General features: G+C 52.6%; 1 protein-coding gene across 7 annotated transcripts in view; it reads left to right on the top strand.

Annotated features, from left to right (window-relative positions):
* Positions 1-22,879, top strand: part of ERI3 (ERI1 exoribonuclease family member 3) — a 122,623-nt gene that overhangs the window by 97,213 nt on the left and 2,531 nt on the right. For 4 of the 7 annotated variants that reach the window (XM_033114276.1, XM_033114273.1, XM_033114270.1 and 1 more), the window contains one exon: positions 455-554. The exons of 2 other annotated variants lie outside the window; for them this stretch is intronic. In XM_033114276.1, the coding sequence (XP_032970167.1) occupies positions 455-554 (100 nt within the window). Of the gene's footprint in view, positions 1-454; positions 587-22,879 lie in introns of all 7 variants that reach the window. One more of the 7 variants, XM_033114271.1, reaches the window with a different exon arrangement.

Genomic DNA, 22,879 nt, shown 5'->3' with positions numbered 1-22,879 from the left:
ATCTATGGAATGAGGTTTGACTATATTGGTCTCCAAGTCCTTCTCGTCACATCTCTGTAACCAGTAATACTGTGGGGAGGCGGACCCAGCAGAGTGCTAGGCACTCTGGAGAGGCGGGAATCGAAGGAGGGGTGCTTGGTGAAGGGGGTGCCCTAATGAGAGGAGAGGTCCTGACAAGGGGCGTCTTAGTAAATGGGAGCTCTCCAGTGGAGCTGGGGAGGGGGCATCCAGTGAGGACGGGGGTCCTTCGTTGGGGAGATGCCCAAGAGAAAGGGAGCTCTGGAGGAGGAAGGGGTTTTCTGGTGGAAAGAGGACCCAGCGAGGGCACCCTGAGGAAGTGGCACGATGATGAGAGGAGACCCTCGCGGGGAAGATTTGGTGGGTGGAAGGTGAGTGATGGGGTTGGTTCAGGGGTCAGGACCTCTGGTAACCATTCTTGCCTCCTGTCTTCCAGGCTTACAGCTTCGCCATGGGCTGCTGGCCCAAGAATGGACTTCTAGACATGAACAAGGGCCTCAGCCTGCAGCACATAGGCCGGCCCCACAGCGGCATTGGTCAGTCCCTCCACTGTCCCCCTGGCAGCTCGGTCAGTCCCCTGCCCACATGCCCCAGTCCCCTGGCACAGTTCAGTGCTCCTACAGGGTACTCTCCATGGCTGGGCGGAGCGGGAAAGGGGAGTGGAGTGAGGGGAGAGTGGAACCAGACCATTGCAAAGGGTCTTTCAAAACACTGTTTAGGAGGAGGCTGGGCCTGAGCTTTGGGTGGGTCACAGGTGGCCTTGGGTTCAAGCCAAGGTACCCCTGCCCCTGGCTGCATCTCTGGTGGGTGATGTCCTCAGACGAGTGGACACATGTCAGCTTACCCACCCCCCGTGGAGCTGAAGGAGGCTGTTTAATATTGTTTCAAGTCTGTGGCCACTAAACTGGGCGATCAATGGGAGTTAAGGAGATGAATTATTTAAACCTCACCAGCTTTTAATTAGTCAGGGTCCTTCTGACCGATGGCTCCATCCACAGGGTATTGACTCCCCGCAGGAGCAGCAGCCTCCATTGAGCGGTGCCTGTGTTGGGAGGGGCCACTTGGGGTTCCAGGTGGGGGGACACCCTCGGGGATTCCTGCTTGGGAGGGGGCTGGAATGGCTTTGGTTCTAGGCATTGGAGACTCTGCTAGCCTCTTATCTGTCAGTATGGATACGTGTCTGTCTGTGTGTTTGTGTGTGTGTGTGTGTGTGTGTGTGTGTGTGTTTCTGACACCTTCAGCTGCGGGTCTCTGTGTGTCCATCTAAGAGTATATATGTGTCCAAGTATACGTATATCTGAGGGATGTGTGTGTGTGACAATATATCTGTGTATATTTTTCTGTGTACATGTGTCTGTATGGAAGCAACCATCAGCCCGTGTATGTATCCATCAGAAAGTAGGTCTGTTCATTTCTGTGTATCTTATTGTGTGTGCTTGCTCACACATGTGCATGCAAATGCTTTCAAGCAGAGTACTTGACAGGCATAGGCTTTGTTCCAACTAGGGAGAAACGGTGGTATTCCTGGGTGGTACTACGACGTTCTCGTACCCTGTGTACCTTTGCGGAGATATTGGGTATGGGGCAAGGGGACTGGCAAGATACACCAAAAGGACCCAGTTGCCTGCTACAGACGAGCCCCTCCTCTCTTGCACAAACATTACTGGTGCCACATGTGTGCTAGGCATGCTGAGTGGATGTTCCTGTCCTCAGGGAGCTCACATCCTGGGAGGAGACAGACTGACCTGGGCAGGCGCCACCCAGGACACTGAGGGCTATGATGGAAACACCTGGGCTGACCTAAGGGAGGTTGCCCCTGTCCTCAGTTGCCAAGGTAGCTTCTACTCCTTCGTTTACATCTCACTGACTTCTGGGATGCCCTTTATCATTCTTGTTGGCGGGAAAGAGGAAGCCGTTGCTGGACCTGGGGAATTGGGGGTACCCCACAGCAACTGCTGTTCCCTCCCATAGTAGCTATTCCAGACAATCAGGGACCACAAACCTAGCAAGGTAATAAACCTGGGAGCTCAGCAGTAAGATTTCTAGAGAAGAAGACACTTAAGTCAGGGAATCTTTGAAGGATACATAGGAGTTTGTTAGGCAGATAAACGAGGGAAAGGCTTTCTACTTAGGGGGAAGTGTGTGTTGCAAAGCCCGAGGGCATGAGGAATTGTGGCATACTGAGAGGACACGTTCACACATCTACAAGTAGTTTCTAGTGACTGGAGTGGAAACTACTTCCGGTTAGGGAATGGCTAGAAAAATCAATGGGGAGTAAGTGGGCCTTGAATGCCAGGTTAAAGGGGTTGGATATCTCTTGAGGTTTTGATGAGACAGAGGGAGTTTGTGAGTGAGAGAACGACACGATCAGAGCTCTGATTCAGAATCACTGAGGCAGTTTGTGCTATACATACTAGTTCTTAGTCGGTGCTCTAAATGCTGTCGGATGGGTGGATGAATGAACGAGTGAATGAGTCGATGAATCAATGAAAGAGTGATGGGAAAGGAAGGGACCAGAGAATGAGGACAGTGAGAGGACTTGCCCTGGCTCAGGGGAGGAGGAACCGCCAGTAATGGAGTCTGGCCTGTGGAGGCGGGGGCCAGTGGGATTGACGGGGTTAACTCTCCCTGCGCGGCCTCGAGCTGGGTTCTGTGCATCTGCCCAGGGTGTGTTTGTGTGGGGAAGGGCTTCGTTGTGCTCGCTCTTCACTGCCTCTTGGGACTCAGTGATGCCCTCTTGTCTGTCCACCCATGTTGATTCTAGGTTAGGAACCCTGAGGTGTTCCTTCCTATCTGTATGGGCTCCAGGGGACAGCCCAAGGCTAGGAGTGACAACAGAGTGAGGGCTTTGGAGACAGACGTAGCTCTAGCTCTACCACCCAGAGCCCTGTGACCTTAGACAAGGGACAGTGCTACTGCCTCTCTTGGGAAAGTTCAGGAAAGTCAGCGGTGTGAAGGGCTGGTGCAGTGCTTGGCACACAGTGGGTGCTCAAGAAGCCCCCTTCCCTGTTGCCCTGCCAACACCAGGGCCTTCCAGGGCACTGGTGGTTCCTGGCACTTGGTCTTTGTATCTTTGAAGGGGGCTGCACTGCCAGCTCCTGGCTGGCTCTGAGGTGTGGGTGAGGGTGCTTGGAAGGGAGGGAGGAGGCAGGGCATTAATTGGGCTGGGAGAGGCAGGGAGGGGAGGTGTGGGTTTTGAGCAGTGAGGTTAATGGCCCTCGCACCAAAGAGACAGCTTTAATGAGCTTCAGCTGGCGGTGCCCCGAGTTACTGTGCGTGCTAAAAGGGTCGCGCTGTAAGAGTTTGATGTGGACTATTTCCTAGCCCTGGGGTCATAGGTCAGCTCCCGTCACTGGCCACTCAGGCTGGTCCTCAGTGACATGGTGCTAATTAACTGTGGGAGGAGCTGCCAGCCTCAGGTGGGGAGTGGTATGTATATTGGTTGGGGGCGGGGGTGAGATGAGGCGGCGATGGTGATGCAGGGCAAGGGTTCTGCAGATGCCACAGCTTAGCCATCTCCAGGGCCTGCTTGCTTCCCCCACAGTGCCATGCGGCTGTGGCTCAGTATGCACAGTCACCAATGACCCTAGGTCTTTGAGGGGTCTCCGGCCTCTTTGTAAGGTACGTGTGGCAGGACGAGGCTGTGGGACCTCCTTGGCGGGGACTCCTGCTGAGCACGGGGTGGTGGAGGTGCTGAGAGAGCAAGGGAGCAGGCAGACTAGGGGGTAGGCTGATGTGGGCAGGGCAGGGAGAGCCAGCTGTAGAAGGGAAAGGGCCACTGGGATGGATGTGGGTGGCGGAGCTGTTTGAGGGGCAGTGAGGGAATGTTCGGGCAGAAGAGTGACCTGGTCAGATTTGGGCTTCAGTCAGAGCAGCCTGAGAGTGTGTACAGGCGGACTAGTAAGGAGAAATTGCAGAAGGGAAGTTGCAGTAAGGTACATAGAGATGATGGTTAATTCAGAGCCGGTAGTGGCTATGGGAATGGAGTCGGGACCAGGTCAGTGAACGTTTACCCTGCAACTGCTGTGTGTCAGGAACTGGGGTAGGTGCTAGAAAAGTATTGGTGAGATGACAGACACAGTGGCTGTCCCCACAGAGTTCACAGTCTTCAGGATGGCATGATGGCTTGGCCCTGGGGACGAAGGGAGAGAGAGGTGAGGCTCAAGGACGGAGGCAGTGAAGCTCTGGGAGGAAATGGTGTGCTTGTGGGGCTGTCAGCATGACCTCCCAATCCAGGGAGGGCACCTCCTCCTGGGGGAGTGGATTGGGCCTTGTGCGCCTGGTGAACGGGGCAGGTTGTGAGTGAGGAAGGACTGCATGTATGCAGACCTGCTGACGTCCGTGGCTGTCTGTTTTGTGGACTCTGTTAGCTTCCTTGGCTGGGGGCAAAGCCTCTAGGCAGAGCAGCCTCCACCAGGACTACTGAGTGCTATGTAGCTGCGTGGTTCCTCCTTCATTTCAGCCAAAGGTGAGCAAGACACATTATTTAGGGGCACTTTATGTTGACTAATGTAATTTTCACAGCAGTCTTAGGAAGGTAGGCATCAGTGTTTCCATTTTATAGGTTAGGAAACTGAGGCTTAATTACTAAGTGACTTGCCTGAGGTCACACAGCCAATTGAATTGAGGAGTCTGGATTCAAACCCAGGTCCATCTGAATGCAAAGCCTGTGTTCTTACCACTGTGCTGAACTGGAAGTACCTTTTTGATGTCAGGCTTTGTGCTACCAACCGAGACGATGAGGGAGAAAACAAGCTTACTTCCCTCATTTCCTTCAGTGGCATGTAAAACATACAGGCCTGGACAAAGCTTCAGTAGCAACAACTGGGGAAGAAAGGAAAGGAGGCCTCCACTCCTCCTGCAGTTGTGCTCAGAGCCAGGGCCCTGCAGCCACTGGCTGCTGACCGCCTCCTGACCCTACCTGTTCTTCTCTGTAAGGTGGGTTTCCTCTGCACCTCTTGGCTGAGGCAAACCTGCCCATCTTCCCAGGGCCGCCTCCTCTGGGAATCTGGCCTGGCCTTCCCAGTTTGGGGGTACAGAATACACCCCTGGGCCCCAACTGTAATTTGGTAATGGTTAGGCCCCACATACTTGACCTCTCTAAGGACAAGACCCAGGCCTCCTTTGCTGCTGCTTTTTATGGAAATCTGCACAGAAATGTCAGTTAAAAGGGTTCTCACCTGTTGTTGGGACATGGAGGCCCCATCGGCCACTGGTTTCAGCTGGCTGGGAGAATAACCCAGCTGGGTGGTCCCGCCCTGGTCGCTCATCCCCTCTGCTCAGGGGGGAAGGTCCCTCTGGGGCTCATGGAGAAGAGGGCCAGACACCAGGTGGAGTCTCAGAGCTTGTTGCCCAGCATAGTTTGGCAGGAGGGCCTGGCTAGCAGGTGGCAGGGTGGGGGTCTGGCCCCAGGAGGGCAGTACTGGCCTGTGGTCTCCCCTGAAGGAATGGGGTGTCTATCAAGAGTCCAGTCAGAGCGCATTAGCTCTGTGACATGGATCTCATTAGCGCCCGTGAGAGGTGTCACTGCGGGAGAATCGTCGGCTCAGGGAGATGCTTGTACCAAAAGGAAGAAAGGACAGTGACAGCCTTTTCTCTGCTGCCTCTGCCGCCAGCTCCCTGGGCCGCCCGCCCTCCTCCTCCTCATGGGGGTGTGGGGGTGCTGGCTAATGAGCTCGTCTACAGTGCAGCTTTGCTTTCCCCTCCTTGAAGTTCCCCAGGTCCCTCTGAAGACCTCAGGCCCAGGATTAGCGCACACCAAACACCAGCCCCCCTTTTGCCCAGCAGGGAGTTCCTTCTGATCACCCTGCTTCTGCTACCACAGTGGCGAGGCAAGGGAAAGGAGGTGGGGCCAAGACAGCCACTGTGGCCAGGGGGAGGGGCCTTTCCACCTTGCATGGCTCAAGCCCTCTGCCTCCCTTGACAGCATGACCGAGTCCACTTCTCTGCCTTGGGCTCTCGCTTCCCAGAGTTTCCATCTTCTCTGCCCCTCCCCTTTCCTTGTGACATCTCCCATCCCAGCAGGGTCTGCATCCCTATGACGAACCTTCCTCCCAGGGCAGGGAAGAATGTGAGGACTCTGGCCTGGGTTCCGCAGGGTGTGGCATTTAGGTATGATCTGATAGAGGACTTTCTGGCTCACCTAGGACTTCAGAATTAGCCAGAGCCCGGTGTCGGCTTCAGGTGACCTGAGGGTGGTGAAGTACTGCAGACCTGAGAGGCCTCTCCTGGGCTGTCCTAGAGGGGCAGAGAGGTGCCTCTCCACCTCCCCGCTGCCTCAGCCATCTCCAGGGCTGAGAGGGGAGGAGTCAGCAAAGCTGCCTTCGGGGAGGGGACAGAGACAGCCTCAGTGCATGCTTCCCCAGCGCGGCCCTCATTCCTGTCCTTCTTAGTGGTGTAGCCCATACAAAGTGAGGAGGATGGATAACCATGAGAAGAGACGGCTCTCCAGGCATCCTGCTTGGAGAGTGCTCAGGCAGAGGGACGTGCACCTTCCTCCCCGAGCTGGCACCCTTAAAGCCCCCAGGGACATCTGTAGCAAACACAGATGGAAAATGGATAGACACACTGATGAGTGGACTGACGGACGGATGGAGGAAGGTTCTGGTGTATGCATGTATGTGTTCTCTGTGTGTGATACACTGGGAAGTACAATCTTTGTTTCCCTACCTTCCTAGCCCCAAGCCCCAGCCCGGCCTCCCCTTGTCTCTCTCTGTATCTCCTGTCAAACCATCGCAGACGTAAATGACAAAGAAATCAGAAAGACAGATCAATGCCGGCCAAATTAGCACTTGCAGATAGACTGTGCGGGGATGTCAGCGCCCTGACCCCTGGTGATCTTGCAGCCTCCGCTGCTGATATTATGCAAATTGCATCCATCTGGCAGGACCTGCGTGCTTGCTGCTCCTACTCAGAGGAGTAATGGGCTGGGGGTGGGCGGGAGTATTGGAGCAAGAGTCGGTGGAGTGAGTGTGTGCGTGTGTGTGCATGTGTGAGCATGTGCTTGAGTGTATGTGAGGGCGTGCGGTGTCCACCAAGCACTGGGCGGTGATGGAGTGATTGACAGGACAGATAAGGGGCTGCATTGGATTCCTTTGGGCTGGGGGATTAGGAACAGCCACAGATGGGAGATAACCGGACTTCATTTCAGTTTATTTTCCTCCTTATCCCCTCTCCCCACCTTCACTCCCCGAAAAACACAATCTCTCTAGTTTGCGTTTTCATCAATATTTGCAAGTCATTACCACTGGTTTAAGGTGAGAGACAATGTCAGCGCCCAGACCAGGCCAGCCCTTCCCCCAACCCCTTACAGGCCTGGTACCCTGAGAATTAATTCCTAGCGCAACCCAGACAGCCTGCACTCCAGTGGTGTTCACAGCACCCCTCCCGCCTTGCCCACACTACTCACAGACGGTCCATACCTCATGGACCGACCCGACTGACCTACCTCGTCTAATCTAATGCCCCCTGGCAACCCTTAAGCTGGGCCCTGCCCCTCCCACCTGTCGCTGCTGGGTGCCATCTCTGCCTCCAAGTTGAGGCTCTAGCATAGGTGCTTCTGCCCCTAGTATTAGTTGTGCCCCTGGGAGCTGGCCTCCCTCTTCTACAAGACGCTAGACCCTTCCTCAACAGCTCTTCCTGTCCTTGACACTATGGACCAGAGCCGACCCCCTCCAGCTGGGCAACATGGGGCCTGTGGCCTATGGAGGGGAGTTTGTTGAGTCTGGTCTGAATCCCCGCCTACACCAGTATCGTTCCAGTATGTTTGCTGAGTGTCAGATACAGTACAGTTGTTTCCTTGAATTCCCAAATCCTCTGAGGTCGGGGCTGTCACCTCTAGTGTATGTGAGGACACTGAGGCTCAGGAAGGTTGTCATTTGCTCAAGGTTGCAAAGCAAGGAAGTGGGAGAGCCAGAATTGACACAACATCTCTCTAGGGTCGGAGCTCGTAATCAGCAAGCTCTACCGCCTCACTGCTGTGCCGCCAGCCCCAGACACTCACACATCAGCACCGAGATCCATTTACAGGGACCATCCTCGTACAGTAGGCAGACAACTTCCTTCAGCTTGTGGCCTCTGAACACAAACCCTGAGCCAGGCCAGATCCCCCACCAGGCTGAACCAGACCAAAGGGGACAGGATTCAAACACATCCCGCCCTCAGGAGCTGTGTGTCTCAGACAATTGGGCTATAGCAAGAAGGACACACAGAGGACAGAATGCACCCAGCAGCTGAACCTGCCCAGGGCTATGTCACAGCACGTGGCATCCAGGGAGAAGAGCTAAGCAGCTCGGTCCAGCCAGCTGGGATGGCTGAGGGTACAGCTGTCCCAGGGGCTCCTCCAAAACTGGGTCCCAGCTATACCCACCCACCAGGCAAGGTTGGGAGCTTGGAGTGTTGGGGACATGTCCGGGGACACGTGTGCAAGGGGAGCTGGTCCTAATGAGGAGAACATGGCTGCTAGTTAGGCGAGGGGCGGGCGGGGAGCCGCAGAGCTGATTGAAGGCAGGGGCAGGGGTCAGACAATTAGGCCCAGATCCGGCTGTTTGATGTGAGTTCTGAGGCCTCAAAGCCTCCCTTCAGCCCGCTCCCTCCACTCCCTCCTCTCCCTCCTCTTTCCTTTCTTCTTCTGCCCAAAGGCAGGAAGGATGGAAACGCTTACTCTCACTGTTACTATTATTAAACTGTGGCAGGCCAGCCAGACCCCAGGACTCCTGCCCACAGGAGGCACCCCAGGCCCCCCGACCAGGCTCCTTGGACCCCGGGAGACACCTGGCCAGAAGCCAAGGCCAGCCTGAGGGCAGGGACAGGCAGAGACCCAGGGCAGGTTAACCCTGCTGCCTCTCTTGCTTCTGAGGCAGGAGTGAAGGGGGCTGCGGATTTGGGCCCAGCGCTGCCAGGGCCACATCCCAGGCCTGCTTTGACTAGCACTTCCTGCAGCCACCTAGTCCTTTTCTGTTCTGACCCGGGGACGAGGCGTGGAGGGTAGAGCATGGTTCATTCATGCTCATACCCATCGCACACTACAGAGTGGTCTGTAGCAGTCACACCAAAACTTCACCCCACAAGGCAGGTGCATAGAACCCAGCCAGCAGTGCTGTCATACTCACCAAAGCAGTGTCCCCTCATCCCCACCCAGATGGCATAGCCCACCTACTGTCAAGGGTCCTTCCTACTCTAGTCACACTCACATGGGCTTGTGCAAAAGCCCTGACTGTCCCTTAGGCAGTCTGTACCCTGGGAGCTAAGCCCCTCCCCTCCAGTAGCTGGGAACTGCAGTCGGATCTTGTGTCCACGGTGGGTGGGGTCCTGGCCCTGCCAGTCCCCCATCCTAGGAAATAAGCCTAGCAAGCTGGTACTGACCAGAGAGTGGGAGGAAGCCAGACTGGGGGGGCAGTGGGGAGAGGGAGGGTGGGAGCAGAGATAAATGTTAGCTCATTTCTTCCGTAATTAGTTACTCCCTCATCCCCGCGTTGTAATTGTGAACAAGCTGTAATGTTTAATTAGTCTGTAAATGAAACCCCAATTTCATAATGGCCTGGCTGACAGGGCTAAGTGAGCAGGGGAGGAGGGGAGGGGAGGTAATAGGAAGGGCCTCCAGAGGGGGAGGGCAGGCTTGTGGGATCACCATCTCTCCTCTTTAGCCCCAGCCTGGCCTCTGTAGGGGAGGCCGTGTGACTGGGTCCAGCACTGCACTCAGCCTGTACTAGCCTCTCCACTGGCCCTTCTTCCCAGAGAAAGGACAGGGAAGGGACGGTTCCTGGCATCCTTATCTACCCTTAACTCTCTGGTTGGGATACCACAATCACAGCCCAATTAGATGCTTCTGGTTGGAGAAGCTGCCTCTGGGGGCCCAGGCCTGTGACCCCAGCAAGGAGGACGCTTCCTCCCCAGGTCCAGCCTTCCCCCTCCCCAAATCATCCTGCTAAGAGGACTTGCTTAGCACCTGGACCGCAGGATCTGGTCCTACACCTAAAGGAACCTATCACTGGCACAGGATGCCCCCCCCCCCCCCCCCCCCCCGCAACCCCACTAGCAGAATCCAGCATCCGTCCATGCTGACACCCAGACCAGGCCTTGTCTCAGCAGGTATCACAGCAGGCTGTGATGAACGGGAGCTGCCGCAGGGGGGAGCCCCTGGCCCCGCCGCTGCCTCATTGGTCTCCCTGTCTCCCCTACAGCATCCTCACGGCCTGCACACACCCCGACCCGCCTGCCGCAGCCATAAATCTCAATTTACGAGGGTGGCTCTGGTGGGGGAGGGTGCAGCGCCGCTAATGACGGCTCCTCAGCCGGATTTTTCATGTTGCACAGTCATAAATTTTTAAGAACAGCATGGGCAGCACGTTAGCGAGTTATCGAGGCTGCCTCCGTGCTGGCTGCCTAGCTCCAAGAGAGCAGAGGCCCGGTGGGGCAGGGGAGGCGTTTGGGGCAGGGCTGGGGCCTCGCAGCTCCACCAGTGTGGAGGCAGGGGTAAGGCGGGGTGAGTGGGCGGCCCGCTGGAGCCTTCGTGCAGGCTGGGGAGTGCCGCACGAGAGCTGGGAGCCAAGGAAGGCGCGTGGCTGGGATCAGGCATGTGGGCACATAGACCATGGGGTTGGGGGCCGCTGATGGATGCCTCTGCTCCAGGACTTGACACCATGATGGACGGGGAGCCTGCAGACATATGGATTTTCAAAGTGGCCACTTTGAATAGAATTACAAACCCTGACCATGTGCACAGAGAGGCCTCTGCCCTGGCAGAGCTGCACTTGGTTCGTAAGCCAGGTGCTTTTTAAACAATCCTTGGGAGCTGAGGTCCCTGGAGTCACCGAGGGAGATCCCTGGGGAAAGCCCCAGAGGGGTCAGATCTGTGAATATGCTGGATATGCAGGGGCCCTGGGCTGGCTGACCTCATCCTGGTGAAGGCTCGTCACTTCCAAGTGGAGCCCTGGGTACGTCACACCACGCTGGGCCTCTGGTTCTTCCCTTTTGAAATAGGGCTGATGAGCGCTCCAAACTCTCCAGGCTTGCTCTGAGGATTTGGAAGTGCTATAAAACCCTGAGTATGAGTTAGCTTGGTTGTCCACTTAAATCTCTCAGAGTTTTGAGGGGAGTGTCTGGAAAAAGACTCTCCTGGGGCTTTCGCTCTTGTGCAGTCATTCATTCAGAAGATGCATGTTTGCCGAGGTCTTCTGGGTGCCCAGTCCAGTACTGGGTTTTCAGAGATGAGGGAAGTCCCTTCCTGGGAGGGTGTGAGCACCTGTGGCTGAAGCAGCTCAGTGTTTCCAGCCCGTGCCTGGTCTCTCCGTGGGGTCATTGGGCCAGGTTCTGCGCTGTCCTCCATTGGGCACAGCTGAGCCTCGGTGCTGAGAGGCCCACACAGGCCCCTCACAAGCCCCCAGGCCAAATGCTCCTGAGTTTCCTGTCTGTGCAGTTGAGGGTTAATGCTCTTGACCGTCTCTCAGGAGCCACAAGGTCAAGAAATCGGATGTTGCTCAAGTCATCAGGGGTGGCGTGACTGTGTGTGTATCGAGGTGTTGAGGATGATTCCGTGGTAATCCACTGGGACAGATGCTGGTTGCTTAGGGAGAAGAGTGGGCCCAGCGAGGCCTTGTTGGCGGAGGCGCAGTCCCCTGCCCCTCCTCAAGCCACTCTCCTCGTGCTCCCTGCACTCCAACACAATGCCGGCTGGAACCTGCCGTGCCGTCTCTCACCTTAGGGCCTTCCCATGTGGCTTTTTTCCTTTGGGAGCCCCCATTCCCACCCCTCGGCCTAATTAATACCCACTCCTCCTTCAAAGCGCAGCTCAGATTTTGCTTCCCCAGGGGCGCCTCCGGACTCCTGTGCACTCCTCCATAGCACTCTACACGCCCTTTAAACACTGTCACAGTCGTAATTAGGAAATGAGGTGTTTAATGCCTCTCTCCCACAATGGATTGTAAGTTCCCTGAGGGCAGGAACTTGTATCTGTTTTGTTCAGCTTGTATCTCCAAAGCATAACATAGCATCTGACTCGTGTAGGCAGATAGTAAATAAAATGTATTGTTTTGAATTGAGTTAAATTGAGTTGAGATGGCCCAGGCCCACCCCTGGGTGCCAGGGCAGGGGGAGGCGGAGAGGGAAGTGCCTGGAGCTGAGGTGGTTCCCATTAGTCCTCATGATTAATTCACAGCCACACTGTGATGGAGTGGGCTTGTCCCCAGTCGGCGCCTCCGCTGGGGCCCACCTGTTAGCGACAAACAAACAAAGGGGATAAATAATGCATTGGGAGCTGAGCCAGGCAAGGCGGCGGTATTGAAATTAATAGGGATTAGCTGAGCAGCTTGAGGATGAAATATTTACCAGGTAGGACTGGGCTTAGGGAGGGCAGCCTCCCTCTGCATCCCCAGGCGTAGCCAGGTCCTTCACCAGGGCATCATCGGCTGGACTGAGGAGCCCAGCACCATTGTGGCCACCCTCAGCTGTCTTGGTTTGCAGGACAGGCTGCTCAGACTGCTGAAATCTCAGGTACCTGCCAGCCTCCTGGCACGGCAGGTTTTAGGGAAACCAAGGTACTAAGGAAGAGTGAGTGGTGGTAGGGAAGGGCCTGGAGCTCCCAGCACTTTGGAAGGTGGGGATTAGGACCATGACTGATTTTTCAGGGTCTGGGCATGTCTAGGCTTCGGGTGGCAAATGTCAGGGCTGGAGTAGGTTCACCTGTAATCATGTGAAATCACCTTTCCCTCCGTCTTCCTCCATCTTCCTTTCTTCCACTTAATACATATTGACTGAGGGCCTCTGACACTAGTGTCTTCAAGGGATTTGTGGTCTAGCAGGGTGGCAGAGACAATCACAGTGGGGTACACATAGAAGGGGTTCCTAACACAAATGTGGGGGCCCAGATAAGGCACCCCAGGAAACGATGGCAAGCCCAGGTCCTGAGAGATGAAGCGGCGTGCCAGCTGAGAAGTAGGGAAGAATTTCCAGGCAGAAGGAGGAGCACGTGAAAAAGCTTAGAGGCTAGAGAACCAGAACCAACCCCATCCAACAGGAGAATGGGGCAGATGGGGCCCCAGAGGGGAACCTGGACAGATCCCCGGGACTTCCGAAAGGCAGCTGCACACTGTCCTGAGAGCAGCGAAGCACACTGTTAGAGGTAGTGGTTGTTATGTGTTGTTTGAATTATTAACTCTTTTTACTTGGAACTAATTTTACACTTACAGAAAAGATTCTATATCTGTTACCCAGCTTTCCTTAGTGTTAACGTCTTACATATCACAGTGCAATTATCAGCGCCAGGAAATGAACACGGATGCTATACTAGTAACTAAACTAAAGGCCTTATTGAATTTCACCAGTGCTTCTACTAATGTCTCTCCAGGGTCACTGAAGGGTTTTAAGACAGGAAATAAACTGACCAGATGTGCAGATTAGACAGATACCATGGAGGAGATTGTGGGGGCACTGCTGTCACCTATATGAAAGAGAATGGTACCCTGGACTGGGAGAGTAATAGTGGGAATACAGGTTTCGAAATGGTTGGGAAATATATAGTAGTGAAAACTTCAGGGGTGGATAAGGTTGTCCATGGAAAGACTAGAAAGTCAGAAGGGAAGAGGGCCGATGACAGCTGTGAGCAACACCCACATCTTAGGGGTGGTCAGAAGCAAAGGCACATGCAGAGGAGCTGGAGGAGGATTGGATGGACAGAGAACATGGTGTCCCTGAGGCCAATGGAAGAATGTTTCAAGGTGTAAGTCCACTGGGTCCATCTAAACCTGAGAAGCTTCCACTGGACTTCACCCCTGTGAGGTCATAGGGATCATTAGATAAAGCAGTTTGGTAAAGCGATAGCGAGGGAATTCAGACTGCAGGGTGGGTGATGAAGAAATGAGACCATGAGTGTTAACAGCTCTGAAATTTGGCTGTGAAAGGGAGGAGAGATTGGGTACCAGCCACATGGAAAGGGGAGTTAAAGGGAAGTTGTTTTTCAAGATGGGAGAGATTTAATATGTTTGCATGCTAATGTGAAGGAACCAGTGCAGAAGGAACAATTGAAGCTTCATCAGAGTGGAAGGGTTACTCACAATATAAGGCCCCCTGAAAAGGCGGTAGGGTTGGGCTCCAGAACCCAGAGGGAGTAGAGGAATGAGTCTTAGAAGTGACTTCAAGATGGGTCCTCTCTTGTAACAGGCTAAGAGGAAAGGACTAGAGCAGATGCAGGAGGGTGGCTTCTGTATTTCCTGTGAAGTAGGAGACAAGAGTGTGGGTGACGAGGTCAGGGTGACGTTCAGGGTCGGGGATCTGAGATCGTGGGAGATGAAGAAAATCTGAGATTGTCACTGGGGGGAGGGAGAGCGTGCGTACTGACCGATTGGCTGGGTAGTTGTACCCCCCCAGTTGAGGTTGATGACTATGGTTTTGTGAATGGCATGAATCTGTATGGTTGTGATTTTTCTCTAATCACACTCAACCCAAATGCAGGCATAGAGAAGGCAGAGTTTGGGCTTTTCCAGGCAAGAGTGATAGAAGGAAACAGGAGCAAGAGAGTTGAGAATATTGGCAAGAAAGGGTTGAAACGATGGACCATGGAATCCAAGCTTCGAAGTAAGGTGGATCAGTTACGTTGCTAGGACAGAAACTGCATGGTCCACACCCAACGGCCATTGTCCTTTTTCCTCACTAAATGGAGCCCCTGTGTAATTAGGGACAACAGCGTGTACCCGTTCAAAGACTGTTTTTTTGTAGTTTCTCATCTAGTTAGATATGGTTATGTCTCTGAGTTCTATCCAGTGAGATGACAGGAAGTGTCGTGTGGGACCTCCAGGAACAATACTTGAAGTGACTCAGCCGGACAGTACATTATTCTTGCTTTTTCCATTTTCCTCTTATAAAATGTGGATATGATGGTTGGAGCTCCAGCAGCCAGTTTAGACCATGAGATAACTTGCAAATTAGAAACAACATGCTGAGAAGGGCACGGCAGAAAGAAGAAGCCCACGTCTCTCATGACTTTGTGGGGCTTGGGTTGCAAGCCACGGACACAGAAAGCCTTCCTTAGTGAAGTTGTATTTTCTCCCCTCTCTGCTTTCACATGGGTTCCCATCTAAACTCCATTCTTTTAGCCTTTTTAGTAACATGGCATGTATCCTGAGATACAGCAGGAAACAATTTGGTCAAATGTACAGAGAACATAACAAGGATTACCATTTTCCCAGCCAGAAATAGCAGTGTCCTCATTGGGCTTTGCCCCACCTCCTCCATTCAGCCAGGTTTATGTACACGGTCCATTTGTTATATCCTCCTCTTTTCTGCCTCTACATTCAGTATCAGTTAGTGTGCTCTTGGCTACCAGAAAAAGAACACCCAATTTAAAATATCTTAAATAGTGAGAGGATTTATTACATCACAAAAGTTGGGAGGTAAGTTCATCCTACAGCTGATTCAGCATCTCTGCAGTGTCATCAAGGACTCAGATTTTTTTTCTTTTGTTGTTGTTGTTGTTCTTTTATGTGCAGATATGAAAATATCTAGCAGAATATAAAGGGCTGTTTTCCCCTCGTGCTTCTCTTCTTAAGGGTGAAGAAATTTTCCCTAAAGGTCTTTTAGCCAACTTACCCTCCTATTGCAGTAACTAGAGCACGTGGCTACCCCTAACTCAGTGACTCACAAGAGGATAGGGTCACCAGGAATGGCTCAGACCACCCTGGTCACATGAGCTTGGCAGCAGGGGAAGGGCTGCTGGCTAAGCAGTCCAAAGGGGACAGGGAAAAAGGGGAAGTGAGATGAAAGTATATTATCGTCAGAAACTAGGAATATTTTAATTGAACATTTCAAAGGAAGAGAAGTGGAGGGTATTAAAAAGGCTGAGGGTATGACTGTAGAAATGGTGGAAATAAGGAACAACGGGCAAGGTCATTAGTGCCAAGGTCAAAGACCCAAGGGACTGGCAGCAAGGTTCTCAAAGGACGGGATGCAGAGGCTGTGACAGGCAGGTCTCCCGGGAAGGAAAGGCCCATGTTCTGGACTGATAGCACGTGCTCACGAGAAAGGCTCCAGCTAGGCTGCTGGCACATGGGTCTGGGGCCATGTCACAGGTGCCTGGGGCAGCCTAAGGAGCCTAAGCTCTGTACCCCAGTGTCCCCGTTTTGGAAAGAATATGCTCTGGTTGGTCAGGCCATTCAGGAGCAGGTAAGGCCCTGTCACCTTCCTGTTGGAGCCACTCCAGGACCTCCAGAAGACAGTCCCTCAGGAGACTCCTTAGGGACAGGTTAAAGTAGAAGCTTGGTTGGGGCAGAGGTGGCTGCCAGGTATGGCAGATGAGGAAATGAGACCAGCTGGTCTCAGTAGCCACCTTCCCCCCCACCCCCGCACCCCACCCTTCTGGTGGCCTTACATTATCTGGCTATCCTCTGGCACTTGCAGCTGTGGTATCCCAGAGCCAGGAGGAGGAGGAGGCTTCTTGGCTCCTCTACCTGGATAGGGCTTTGGCTAGGAACGAGTAGGAGAGATGGCACCCGTTGTGATAGCCAGAGCAGCCGCCCTGTTACTACGGCGTATTTCACTTTTAATTCTGACATATAATGTAATGATCTTTTTTAAGGCCCGATGATATTATCTGCCTGACTAGATTATTGAGTCTTCATCATCTCCAGATAAATTTATGGCCAGGACGAGGCTCAGGATTTATCATCAGTCAATAGAGCTCGATACTCTAACAAGGCGTGTAATAAGATATACATATTTAATGATCCAAGGGGAGGAGCGCTAATGGGAGCCCAGAGTGAGTGGTCCACGGGGCTGGGGCTCTGCCCTAGGGCTGCCATAGCTGAGGGGCAGGGATGTGGTCTTGGCCCTGTGGTCCCCAACTCTGGCCTTTCTCAGGACTGCTTCATTCTCCTCCTTGTCAAGACCCTGAGGGAGAGGCAGACAGGGACAGGGAGAGACAGCACTCAGGAGAGTGCGAAGCGGGGGCCTAGGCCTCTTCAGCCCAAAGGGTACATGCCCCCCACCAGGGCACTCTTCTCCCCGCTTCTGGACCTTGGTGAGGTTGAGGGTATCCTCAGACCTGTCCGCCCAGGCCCCTGAGCATTAGGGCGGGCCCACAAGGGGAGGGAGCACCGGGGCTTCGTGCCCAGGCCGCTGATGGTGACGGATGGTTTTTCATTACAGCCTCTCAGGTCCTGCCCGCGCCCTGTGTGGAAATTCTATTTATTCCCTAATTTGTAAAAATTCCCTCTTTATCTGATCCCAATCAGGGCGGGGTAATTGGCTCTCTGGGGCAGCGGCTGGGGTCCTTGATGAAGAGCTATGTGGATGTACCCAGCCTGGCCCCCGCCCGGGCCGCCACCAGGGCCCACAATTAATAATGATTTGCAAATGGCAGACAAGCAATAACACAGAAAGATGTGGCGTCCGCGCTGCCTCTTCATTTCCTCCCCTTGCAGATATAAATGGCCACAGAACAAAAACCCGGCACTATAAATTCTGGAATTAGTTATTCACTGGGATAAATGGGGCCTGGAGCCACCAGCCCCTCTCCTGCCACCCTCTTGCCTGCTTTCCCGATCCACGTCTGTCCCCAGGTGTGTTCTGAGCTTGGCCCCTATCTCCGTGGCATCTTTGGCCCCCGGCTCAGTTCCCCAGCTTCCTCCTGGCCCCTTCCCTGCCACTCCGGCTGCCCTTGCTGTGTGGCCCAGAGTGGGGAGTGGTCACCTGCTCCGGGTCTACAGCTTGCTCAGCCTCCACTTCTTCTCACTGACGTCTGGCTGCCCAACGTAGCTTCTGTCCCACTCTGCACTGGGGTTTGAATGGAATTGGCATATCCTGCCAGGCCTGGGAGTCTTGATCGGGCTTGCTTGATCTTGGGTGTCTTCTTTGGCATTTGGGACCAATCTAGTCATTTGTCTGACCAAGTCTGAGTTGGGCTTCTGGTGGCCAAATGTGATACAAGTGACTTGAGGGCTTTGATGCTGCACTGACTGGTCAGGCTGTTGTGGGATGTTGGCACAGGCGGTTCCGGGCACCCTGCCCTTTCGGCCGGGAGCATCCTTTCCCCGCCCCCCAAGTGGCTGTGAGCTGGCGGGTAATGGGCGTGTAATGGCCTCATTTCCATGCCCGGCCTCCAGGAGCAGCGGTAAGTGTTTGATTGCCTTAATTTCCAAACACATCATTATCCCAGCTTTACCAGCGCTTAATAAACACTTTATGAGGATTTTTTTAAAAACATCTTCGGTCCGCATACTTCTCTGAAGTGATAAACTCTAATTAAGTCTAATATTTAAAAATATGGTAATGGTGAGTTGTTTGAATAAGTGGACTGCATTTCTGTAATTTCATTATTACGTAAAACACGCTAATTATTTGGAGCGCGCTTATTATGGAGAGAGAAATCGCCTGCTAATCAAGACGAAATTGCCTTTTCCCCTTATTGTAGAACCACCGTCATCCTTCACCATCAGCCCTGTGGCACCTCCAGGCACCTCGGTGCGATGGAGGGGGGTGAGGGGGGGCTCTGAAGAAGGGGTCACTTTGGAGTTGAGGCTATAAGGGCCCTGTCTTGGGGGAGGGGAAGAGAGCTGTGGGAGTGGTGTGGTGTCTGTGGAGCGATGTAGTCTACATCTGAGGGGGTCGTGTTGGGTGGACCAAGATGGCGCTGTCCGGCGGCCCAGGGGGCTGGGGGCCAGTTCTGGGACAAGAAGCAAGGGGTTGGGGAATATCAGGGTGTTACTATTGGAATAACTAGTATTATTGGGTATGATTGGGATAACAGTAATAGTAATAACTAACCCAGCCACTGTTTTAAGCACTTTACAAATAAAAACTCACTTCATCTTTTTAACAACTTTTTGAGGGAAGTAATTGCTGATCATCATTTTTATTCCCATTTTAGAGAAGAAGAAATCGAAACACAGAAAGGTTAAGGTTAAATAAAGTACAGTAACTTGCTCAAGTTCAGTTATTAAGTGGTAGAGTTTGGATTTGAACCCAGAATGTAAGGATATACAAGGGCCCTCTGCTGGTTCAGTCCTCAATTCACTGCCTTGACCCCTTCCCTGTTTTCCCTCTGGGCGACCATGTGCTGTTATATCCTGAACTGCACCCCGCTGTAGCTTGAGATGCTGGCCCCCAGCACAGAGTTGCTGATTTAGCAAATAAAAATATAAGACACCAGTTAAATTCAAATTTGAGATAAACAACAAATAATTTTTTAGTATAAGTGTGTCCCATGTGGGGCTGGGGACATTTAATCTGGTAATCCTGTCAAGCAGACTAGGATTGATTTACTGGCCCTTTGCTCGGAGGCATGCTGCTGCCAAGATGTCCAAAAGACAAACAGAAAAATGTGGCGACAAAACAAGCTTCTAGAGTGTCGACACACCCAGGCTTCTTGCTCTCTCATCCTTCCCATGGTTCCCGCTCCTTGCACTGTTCTCTCTAACCCATCTTTGCTGGTCCCTGCTCCATGGGTTCTGGCCACATTCCTTCCCAGCTCCTAGAGATCACTAAGAAGGTGTGTTACCAGGCTGAGCTTCTTAGGCAGGAGGCCTCAGGTTGTGTCTGAATCTTTCTTTAGGCCACACGGCCTCATAGCCTCATAAGGTCAGCAGCTGTCACCCTACTGCCCCTGATGTCCCCCCAATCCAGTTTGCCTCTTTGATCATTTCACATTCATTCTCTTTCCTGGCTCCAACAGACCCGTGTGTGGTAAGTACAAATATGATAGAGGCGCCATTTCAAAAAGATGGGGAAAGTGTGGACCGTTCAATCAGTGGTGATAGGGCAACTGGTTATCCACTAGGGGAAAAATAGTTAGATCTTCTATTTCTCACCATATACAAAAATAAATTCCAGATAGTTTAAAAAGTTAAATATAAAAACTGAAAGTATTAGAATAACATATGATAGTTTTCTAGTAACACTGGGATAGGGAAGGCCTTTTTAAGCAAGATACAAAACCATAAAGGAAATGCCTCATACATTTAGATGTCCCGTAGGAACCTTGTACTTAACCCAGGCAGAGCTAAGCTCATCACTGCCCGAAACCTGCACTTCCTCTTGGTTTGCCTTATGTCAGTGAGGGGCACTAAGCTCCTAGACTCCTCCCTCTTCTCGTCTTCCCGATCCCCTGGGAAGGCTTGCTCATTCTCTTTCCTGAAAACTCTCTTACTTCCATCCACTGTGCACACCACCAGTGTCTCCCCCTCCACTACCACTGGCCTCTTTCTGGGCCACCATTTCTGGCCTGGACAATAGCACCCTCTGCTAATTGGTGTCTCTGCCTTAGGGTTCACCCCTCTGATCCTCCAATGATAATTTTGAAACACAGATTTGGTCCTGTCATGCCCCTCCTTAAACATGTTATTGTCTCCCCATCATTCCCAGAATAATAAAATCTTAGTCTCCTTACCTTAGTAGTCAGGGCTCTTCAGGGTTTCCTCACCAGCTTCATCTCTTGCCCTTCCCCTGCCTCTTAGGCTTCTTCACCACCACCCCCACCACCACCACCTGGTGAACTTCATTATTTTTGGACACTCCACATTTCCCCTCCAGAATGTGTCTGTGCTGTTCACTGTGCTGAGGGTATCTCCCCCACTCCAACCCCAACTCGCTGGCTAGCCCCCTCCCACATGCCCCTCAGACCCTGCTTAACTTCGTCCTCCCACGGACCGTTTCCTGATCCTCGGACTGAACGAGGTGCCAGCACACAGAAGGGGTCAGTGTGTGTTTGCTGAATGAATGAGCGCATGAATGAATGGCCCTCCAAGTTTCCTTGGGCTCCTTCCCTCCTGAGGGTGGCCCCAGCTCAAGCTCTGCTTCTGTCCTCTACCATTCAATTTCCAAACAAGTGCAGCTAACTGGACGTGTCAGCCTCAGGTGGTTGCACTCTTGGAAGCCTCCAGTGTGAGCACAAGGCTGTGACCCACCTCCTCCCATCCCGCACCCCATAACGGCTTCAGGCTGGCCTCGCCCGTTAGCTCAGTGAGAGGTGCCAGAAGTTAGGGCGGCTGACCCACGTGGCCCCAGGGCTTCAAGCAGAGGACTCTGAGAGGCCATGTCACCACACTCACCCTGCTGCTGTCTCTCTCTGAACTTATGGCCTATTGAAAGAGCCAAATCAACACACAATGGGAGATATAGATAATGTATTACAGAATTGTATACCTGAAATCTATGTAACTTTACTAACAGTTATCACCCAATAAACTTTAATTTTTTAAAAAAGGAAGTAATATAGAGAACTTTTAAATGGTTCCATCATGACCCATCATAGGACCCTTGAGAAAGGAGTTTATAGATCTAGGAAAACAACTAATAAAGATTAGGAATGTACTTAGGAGAGAAAAGAAAAGACCCAGGTCTGTCTCTGTGCCTCTGCCCAGTTTTCTCCTTTTCTAACTGCCATTAACTGTTTAAACCGATCAGTAGGTTGCACTGACTATTATGGAAACTTCAAGAGCTGCAAAAAGAGCCTGTGCTGAAAGCCCATAGCTGCTATCCCACTGACTTGCTGGCTGAACTAGAGCAAGTGTCTCCCCCGATCTGGGTCTCTCTTTCTTCATTGCAGTGTAACAGCTGCAACAAGTTAGACTCCATAAGCCCCAGTAAACAGGCCCAGTAGTCAGTCAGAATTGGTGGAGTGAATGACAATTGGTTTTATCAAGTGTGCCGGCCCCTATGTCGTCTTCGCCGTAGATTATACAGTATACACTTTCTCATCATTGATCATCCAGGAAACTAGCACCCTTGCTTTCCCGTCAAGAAGAGAGGAGGCATTTCAAACAGAAAGCGTGTACCCAGCCGTGTGGGTGCATCACCTGTTCGGCCCTCACAGTAACACTGAGGCAGCCTCCAGTAGCACCGCGAGTGAGGCACCTGCAGTTCGGAGGAAGTAAGCATTTGCTACAGGGGACACAACCCGGGGGCAAAGTTAAGACTAGAAACCGGCCTGACTCCAAACCCCATTTTGTCATTTTTGGAAAACAGTAAGTGGTTCTGAGAGATGAGGGGTTGAGAGTAGAGTGGCAGAGGTGAGACGACACAGCAGGGATCCGTCGTTGCAGGGCCTCTACCTTTAAGTCATATTAAAGTGTGTAGACTTGAAACTGAGGGCAAGGGGAACTACTTAAGGGACTTTAAAAGAGGAAAGGATGCGATCAGATTTGTATAAGAAAGCTCACTTTGGCTGCAAGAGAATGGATTAGAGGGGAAAAAAAGGGGATATTACTATAAAAGCAAGAGATGGTGGGGTCTGGCCAGGGGGTGGCTGCCAGAATGAAAGGATGTAGATGCTTAGACAGGAGATAAGATAAAATCTGTACTTAATGCTTGATTAGATTTGGGGAGTGAGGGAGAAAAGCCCTGACTCTCAGGTTTCTTGTTTGTGCGTTTTGGGATACCATTCATTGGGATGGAGAACACAGGGGAGTAAAGAAGCTTGAGAAAGAAAATTAGTTCATTACTGGACATTTTGAGTTTGTAGGGATATCTAGAAAGAGATTTGGTTCCAGAGGCATTTGGATCTGTGGTCTGGAGCTCAGGTCCATGCTGGAGACGGTGAACTTCAGGGGTAGCCGCAGCTCCAGATGTGGATGAAGCCATATCATGTGTAGAGTGGGGAGAGCTCAAGGAGAGATTAGGGCACATGGACCTTCTCCCAGCTCAGGGCCAGGCACAGGGGGAGGCCAGTGCTCGCCCACTGGACGGCTGGTGGCCTAGGGGGAGGGGCTGGGCACTTTCACTAGGGCCAGGGGAGTCAGATTGAGCGATTTATCCAGCAATGAGGGAGGAGCCAGATGAAGTCAATAGAAAACTAATTTTCTTTTCTGCTGGAAGAAATGAGGTGTGTGGCTGCTGGGTAATTGCAGATAACGAGGGGACTTATTCTTAATATGCAGAG

Source organism: Rhinolophus ferrumequinum, chromosome 9, assembly GCF_004115265.2.
Source record: "Rhinolophus ferrumequinum isolate MPI-CBG mRhiFer1 chromosome 9, mRhiFer1_v1.p, whole genome shotgun sequence".
Taxonomy (NCBI): domain Eukaryota; kingdom Metazoa; phylum Chordata; class Mammalia; order Chiroptera; family Rhinolophidae; genus Rhinolophus; species Rhinolophus ferrumequinum.
Note: the sequence above shows the minus strand (reverse complement) of the source record. Positions and strands in the feature narration are given on the sequence as shown.